This window comes from Aplysia californica, unplaced genomic scaffold (genome assembly GCF_000002075.1).
Source record: "Aplysia californica isolate F4 #8 unplaced genomic scaffold, AplCal3.0 scaffold00195, whole genome shotgun sequence".
NCBI lineage: Eukaryota > Metazoa > Mollusca > Gastropoda > Aplysiida > Aplysiidae > Aplysia > Aplysia californica.
In genome coordinates this window covers 271,731-279,383 of record NW_004797465.1, presented here as the reverse complement: position 1 = coordinate 279,383, position 7,653 = coordinate 271,731, and the positions used below count along the sequence as shown (strand labels likewise).

Genomic DNA, 7,653 nt, shown 5'->3' with positions numbered 1-7,653 from the left:
GAGAGAGAGAGAGAGAGAGAGAGAGAGAGAGAGAGAGAGAGAGAGAGAGATGTATGACATGAAATGAAATGAAATTAAATAACCAACCTGTGAGCCTGTGTAGTGCTCGCCTTCAAACTTCTCCTCCCTCCTGATGGTACGTGGCCTGTTTCGGTAGTGGCGATTATAACGGCGCTGAGAACCATGGCGACGATGATGCTGGGGAGTGGAAGCCGAAGAAGACGACGAAGACGACGAGGAAGATCTCGAGGAGGAAGACGTCAAGGGCGCAGAAGACTTTGGCGATGACACAGATGACGAAGACGACGCAGTTTTCAATGGTGCTGGTGCGTTTTGCTTTGAATATGTCCCATCAAAAGGCGTAAACGGAACGTGGTTAGGTAAAATGAATTCATAGGCTATGCCTGGGTTCTTGTCGTAGTACAAAATCTGGAAAATAAAAAGGAAGCGTGAATGAAATCAAAATTGTTGTGAAGAAAATCATAATAAATAAGTACACCACGGCAGTAGCCAACAGCCAGAAAAAGTCGATTTTGGTATCCAAAACCGATTTCGATTTTTGGATTTTGGACTATTTTAGTAGAGCAACATCTGCTATATCGATTGGAAATATTTTCAAGTGTCTAAAACATCTATAAAGTGCTCACACATGCCATGTTCTTGAACATTGTGTTGAAATAGACCACTATGAATTCGTGGGTTTTTTTCAGTTTTCCCAAAACTGTTATTTTCTTAGGGGGTGGGTCACCTTTGCAGAGATATTTCTGAAAGCACATGTCACAGCTCAATCCCACTTTGCATGACCGTTTCTAGATAATATGTTTGCAACGTACTAAAAGATTATTGTGATATTGTAATAAGTTTTCTGTCAGTGCAAACAAGATTGCCAGTATCACTCTGATTTGTGATCAATTGTTTGTCCGAGTATCGTATATTACACTAAAAGGGCAGTTACAAGAGAATTATGAGACTTAGGAAAGTAAATCTTTAGTACATTGTTGGCTTTATATTCAGAAACATTGTGTCAAAATATCAAGGCTGTATCAATTCAACCTTTGCATAGAATTTGCGCGAATTTTGGTCTGTCGAACCCTTTGCAACTAAAGAATTTAAAAAAATTGACATTCAAATCATATAGGGATAGTGTGTTTCTGTTTCTAGACCCATATTGCTTATTGGGAATCCAAGTATACTTAATTTAGAGCCCAAACAAAAATTTTCTCTTCAGCTGTACCTTGTGCCCCATAACAATTTCCCCGTTCTTTTTTTCCTCTTGCTGCCGTACTTTAAAAAGTTATAAGCTCTCTTGATCGTAAAAACTTAAATTCTAATTTTTTTTCTCTAACAGAGGTAACATTATAATAACGCTCAAAGTTGGGAGCATTCTCAGGATCAGAGTATATGGTTTGAAGGCTTTTCGGGTATTTCTTCTTTTTTACAAATCTTTCAGTTCGTTTTGTCAATATTCCTTCTCAGCATTCAATAACTACCGCTGTTCATATCAAACTCTACCTCTCACCAGTTCACTCCCTTGGAGCTATAATGGATAGTAGAGAGGTCAACCCTGATTTGAATCACCAAAAGAATAATATTATTGTACTTTGATTGTCTAGGGACTTTTCAAGGCCTCCCACCTTTAAGGCTGGCTGTTATAGAAGGTGGGCGTTGATTTATTTTTACAATAACCTCTGTGTTGAAATGGGTAAGAACCAACCCCTCAAATAATAATATAATAAATCTTCGGCTATTGTGAGAGGTGGCATTCCCTTGAACAGGATGCTTTTACAGTGTCTGGCCACAGAATCGTAACAAAAAAACAGAAGGGGCTGTTAGCTTTTCGAGATAGAACAGCTTTAAAGGAAATAACTCATGCTAACATACTGATCCGTGAGAAAATTGCTCTACAGCCATGACTACAACATCTTCTCCGAATTCAAGCAACTGAATTGGGGAATTATTAGCGTTGCTCTCTAATGTGTGGCAGAAACACAAACATAGCAACGTTGTCTTTAATCGCATTCGTTTTTATTGGGATGTTTCGTAACTACATGTGCTTTCATTTCTGTGACCATTTAACTTTTTTTTTTTACTGCCACTGAACATTCTCATGTTCTTTTTCCGATCATCGTGCAGGAAACCAAAGGTCAAGAATGTCCCCATGGGGATTCGAACCATGGTCGTTCGCATCCCAATCCAGTGCGGTACTAATAATCTAGCTAACTCAAAGATTAAGGAGAAAGAAAACTTATGTAATCTCCTACCTGGACGACGATTTTCTCTGTCGTTGGGCCTTCGGAGAAGATACAGGAACCTTTGCAGGAACCGGAATTTCTGTCATACGAGAATCGAGAGCCAGCCCCGTAGTACTGGCCTGGAGACGCCAGACCCCAGTAGCTGTTGAGGATACCTTGGTTTCGGCTCGTCTTCACAGCTGGAAATACACATAAAATACGAAACAAACATACATTTTTATTTATGATTGTGAAAATATCGCATAGGCTTTTTCTGTTAGTAAGGATGGGGGTGGGGGGGGGGGGGTGGGGGGGGAGGGGACTCTTTTCCAGTTAGGCAGAATTTGTAAAAAGAGGGAGACATTTTTTATCCATATATTTCTAAATATCCACCGCTTTGATTTAGTTCGTTTCGACTTTCACGAACGTTCTATTTTATCGGTTTATGCTGCATCCAATTAGCATCATCGGAAAGGGTTGTCGCATTTGGTATGAAATAGGCGTCAGATAAATAAAGCTGGAACCTCCCCTACGTAATTGTAATATATATTGAACTCCTCAACCATTTAAACTTTTGTTCCTTTCAACAAAGGGTTCTTAGAAAAAACACACACAGCGAACAGCTTTTGCCTCTGCTATTTGTCATGATGTAGTATCATGATAGCGAAAGAGACAAGGTAAAAATAAAAACTGTAAAAAGCAACAAACAAACAAACAAACAAACAAACAACTCCCCCCTCCCCGAAAAAAACCCAACCAATCCAAAAACCACAAAAAACCAAAGGCGCAAGTCATACAGGGGTTGTTGCAGTTTCGTTACTGCATCAGACCTCAAAGTCAACTCCATCATTTGACGTTTGACATAATTCGTGCTCAGACTAACTTGATTGTCAGAGCTGATGCCATTATGGCTAGTTGAACTTGTACTTTTGGAGAACGTCCCTCTTAAGATATAGCTTACATCAGCTAAGAAACTGGCACACAGTTTGTGAGTTTGAATTTGAGCGCATGTACTGTACACGCTACAGTGTGTGTGTGTGTGTCTCTCTCTCTCTCTCTCTCTCTCTCTCTCTCTCTCTCTCTCTCTCTCTCTCTCTCTCTCTCTCTCTCTCTCTCTCTCTCTGTCTCTCTCTCTCTCTCTCTCTCTCTCTCTCTCTCTCTCTCTCTCTCTCAGAGAGAGAGAGAGAGAGAGAGAGAGAGAGAGAGAGAGAGAGAGAGAGAGAGAGAGAGAGAGAGAGAGAGAGAGAGAGAGAGAGAGAGAGAGAGACGGGGTCACTTCAATTTATTTTTGGGGCCCCAAGCTGAGAGGAAGGACAACTATTCTATTCCAAGGCGGAAGAGAAAAATTCCGACCCTCTGGTCGTTTCAACGCCCGAATTACTACCACGTGTGGATCTCATATCCAAGTGCACACCCGAGCGTCCAGTTGACCTGGTGCTCCCCCATAATGATATGTCTGGGTGATCTCTTGCGCTGCCGGTGTCAAGATTCTCTGCATACCCAAGCTTGGTGGCCGCCCGCCTTGATTACAAGCCAGGAATTGCTCGATCGTCCGCAAGTAAGGACAAACTACGGGTAAAGACCTTTCTCTTCCACATTTTTTTTACGTTTCTGTCTTTGTGCAGTTAGATACATATTATATATTGTGTTAAATGTTTCTATATAAGCCCTTTGCTGTATTCAGAATATAATTGCTATGACTTGTGAGTTAAGAAATTGCTACCCTAGATTTACAAAGTTCGATCTGCTCAGTACGGTACCTAGTTTTGAAAATTTGACTTTAAAATGTTCAGCGTCACATGTCAAGCTCTTTCAGAAGTTATGCTTTGAAGATCTTGTTAACGGCTCCGAATAATCTTACGATTTTGATAGAGCTCATAGTCTTTGAAACTCAAAACGGCCAAAAATGTCAGATTGAACTTAGTAATTCTAAGGTAGCGAAATGTCTCTGCTGTTGAGGTGAGGATTAATTTAGACCTCGTTCGTTAAAGTGTCTTATCCTCATGACATCATGGCGGCCAAAAATGTGACCCACAGGAGGGTGTAGACCCCTGATGTGTATATTTGGTCAAATACGTTCCGAAAGGGTGGTCTGAGTTTGCTTTACCCAGAGTGCTTGGTCTTGTTTTGAGAAAAAAAGGGAAGGCACATTACGTGTACTTAATTTGTCAGTCGTTTGTTGACCATTGTGCTCCAAGCAAATGTCAGGCAGCGAAAAGACTTAGAAAAACTATGCGAATAATCTTGTGTTCATGATACACAAATGGAATGGTATTCTATTAAGCTCGATAACGCTTCATTTTCAGAACAAAGTGCCACGCCGGAGGCAATGGAATATTTTAATAATAATAAATTGAATTTGTATATCGCATGCTCCCACCCGAAAGCAAGCTCTATGCGCTTTACACATATTATTACCGCCGCAGACCCTAGAACACTCAGAAACATTCTCAGCTTCCCGGGAAGCATACAGTGCAAGCAGCTGTTTAAGCGCTCAAACACTAACAAACTGACAAGATCTTTCACTGTCTATAGCTGGGTACCCATTTTCACCTGGGTGAAGTGGGGAAAATTCGTGTAAAGTGCCGTTCCCAAGGACCCAACGTCGGGCCCGCGGCTCGAACCCCCGAACCCGCAACCTCACGATTACGAGTCCGGTAGCCAGACCACTAGGCCACCGACGCCACAATTTTAAACACCCTGAATGTTATTTCATTAATCGAGAAGGAGCTCATCGCTGGGAGCGTTTTTACTTTGTTGGTAGTTGTGTGTGTGTGTATGAAGGGACGCTCTAATTTATGCTGATTGTCGAAAAGGGGGGGGGGGGAGGCATTAATTTGTGCCAGCAGTCTATGTAGGAGTTTAATGGCTAATAGTTGTGCAGAGTAGGTCAGATGCCCTACTGATTCTGTGTTCCGTTTAGGTCGATGTTCATTCGTGAAGTCCCCGCAAGAGAGGTCATACTGTCCCAGCCTCAGACAACGATCGCAATGAAAGAGGCGAGAATTAGTCACGACACCAGTGTAAGTCTAAAGGTCAGTTATTTCCAAACCCATAACATCGAATTAGATAATGATCAAAGACGCTTGTTGTACAATTACCGGACGCTTTCAATAGTTTTTATATGGGGCCACCAGGCTGCAAGGAAAACATTCCAAACATGATAAGCTAAACTAACGAGAAAAATTCTGACTTCTTTAGGAGCGACCCCACCCCCCCCACCCGATTAAAAAAAGGAGCGTTGACCAAATATGTAAATGAATGCATAACAACAGAGGTTAGACCGGTGTCCCTAAGGAAATGGTTAGGGCCTCCTTAATCTTAGTATGTGGAAAACCTGGATTTGATTCTCGTGTGTGGAATCTATTATGTTGATTCATTATCTCCATTTTTCTCTCGAGGTAGTATATATTATTCCACTCCGTCCAGGTCAGCCCTAACTAGGCCAAAGAAAACATTCCGCCCTGCATTAAAATCTATTTATTTTAGTAAGTCGGGAAAGGGATTTGGGGGGGGGGGGGGCGTATAACATTTCCAGAAGTCACAAGGGTCATCCTCACAATAACAACGCCATTAGCTTATGATCATTTGTTAAAAAAACAAAAACAACCCCCCCCCCAACTAATCTGTAGTTGAACCCAATTCTACCACATCTCAAATCTCTCTTGACCTTAGGACTACATGGATCTTCGTCCCCCTTTCCCTGTACCTTATATGGGACCGACTTTTTTTTTATCGCTGTGAGGTCAGGCTTTGCAACGAGGACCAAGGAGTCAGTGACCAGTCCTTCACCAGCCTTTTTTGGCGCGATGAGCAGCTCTCTGTCGACAGTAGACACTAATTGCAACCTGTCAAGGCTTTCGAAGAATGCCTCATCACCTGTCTCTCACCCGGAGGAAACCAACGATAGAAATTCCTTTCTCCATGTCGGGGTGCACTATTCGGGGTACCCATTTATCCGATCACTCTGTTGTTCTATGGAATTTGTACAACGATGTAGACTAAAAAGGCCGGCTTTTGAAAAATATTCTGTGGCGTCTGGATCAGTCGGATATATTGTACTTAAATAATTACATGGGTACACTTGGCTAGCTTTGGAGAATTTCTATAATGACTATACTAATTCTAGCAAGATTTTTTCAGTGATCTTGTCGATTTCTGTAAAGAATGGGTAAAATGGTTAATCTTTGGGTCCTGTCGAAAATGTTTTTCATTGTCTACTAGATGTCGCTCATAGGAAATAACTGAGCATAATAACTATCTTTCTTGGACTGAGTGTCAAAGGTTGTTCGTTGGGTCAGCAAACGTTTGAAGCACTGGAATCTTTATTCGTTTTAGCAATGGAGTGTTAGATAAACCATGATCGTCTTTCGCCTTTGTTAATAGACACTGAAAGGTAATAGACTTGAGGACATGATGAGATAGAATGCGTGATGATCGGCCGACAACGTGGGAGTTAAACCAAGGCATAATTTAAGACAGAAGCTCCTTTCTATTTCGCTGAGTCAAGTTAAATCGTTTCGCCTGGTATTTCCCTGGCTCGATGAAGTAGATTCGACTATTTAGGCACGTGTCCACCCCATTCTAATCGAGTCGAAAACGCACGAGTCGATAGGACGTCCTATGGGCATTATGTAAACACTTGTGCCGTGTTACAGAGACGAGAGGGTGTTAGGGGCAATTTCTGTAGGCCTGAGGATAGACATCAATGTCTGAGAGACAGCTGTATTATTATCTCCTCAGATGGTATGTCTGCTATGGGCCGATGGTACGGGACTTTGCATTAAAGAGGAATTGGACAAGGTAAACGACAGAACGAATGACGAGTGGGTGGATGAGTGAATGAAGGAATGAATAAGTTTTAATTGTATGGATGACGGGTGCGTGTATAAATTGTTGCATAAAAGGGTGAAGGCATGAACAAATGGATGGGCGAAAGTATGAACGAAGAAAGAACTGAATGAATGAAAAGGGCGTTTTTAATGTAATCCAATGCTGTTGGCTTGAGCACCATGACAAAACATATTGCACGAGGATATCGCATCACTGGAGACGAAAAGTTTGGGAAAGGAGGAGAGAAAAGAGAATCAAGGGGAGAGAAGAGAGAGAGAGAGATAGATAGATAGATAGATAGATAGATAGATAGATAGATAGATAGATAGATAGATAGATAGATAGATAGGTAGATAGAGATTTATAGATAGATAGATAGATAGACAGATAGAGATAGAAAAAAGAAAGAGAGAGATAGAGATTCACGATTAACAGCTCAGAAATAAGAGAAAGACATAGTGTAGCACAATCTGAGAAGTTAGAGAACAGGGAGAAGGGAAGGAACCGGAAGAAATACTGAACAGGAAAAATAAAACAGAGGTAAGTATCTCACATCGCTCCTTTATATCACTCCCCTCCCCCCTACTCT

General features: G+C 41.5%; 1 protein-coding gene across 2 annotated transcripts in view; it reads right to left on the bottom strand.

Moving 5' to 3' along the window:
- Window positions 1-7,653, bottom strand: part of LOC101860100 (thrombospondin type-1 domain-containing protein 4) — a gene marked incomplete in the record, with an annotated part of 94,874 nt that overhangs the window by 21,078 nt on the left and 66,143 nt on the right. For both annotated transcript variants that reach the window (XM_013082823.2, XM_013082824.2), the window contains 2 exon segments: window positions 88-429; window positions 2,262-2,431. In XM_013082823.2, coding sequence (XP_012938277.1) covers window positions 88-429; window positions 2,262-2,431 — 512 coding nt within the window.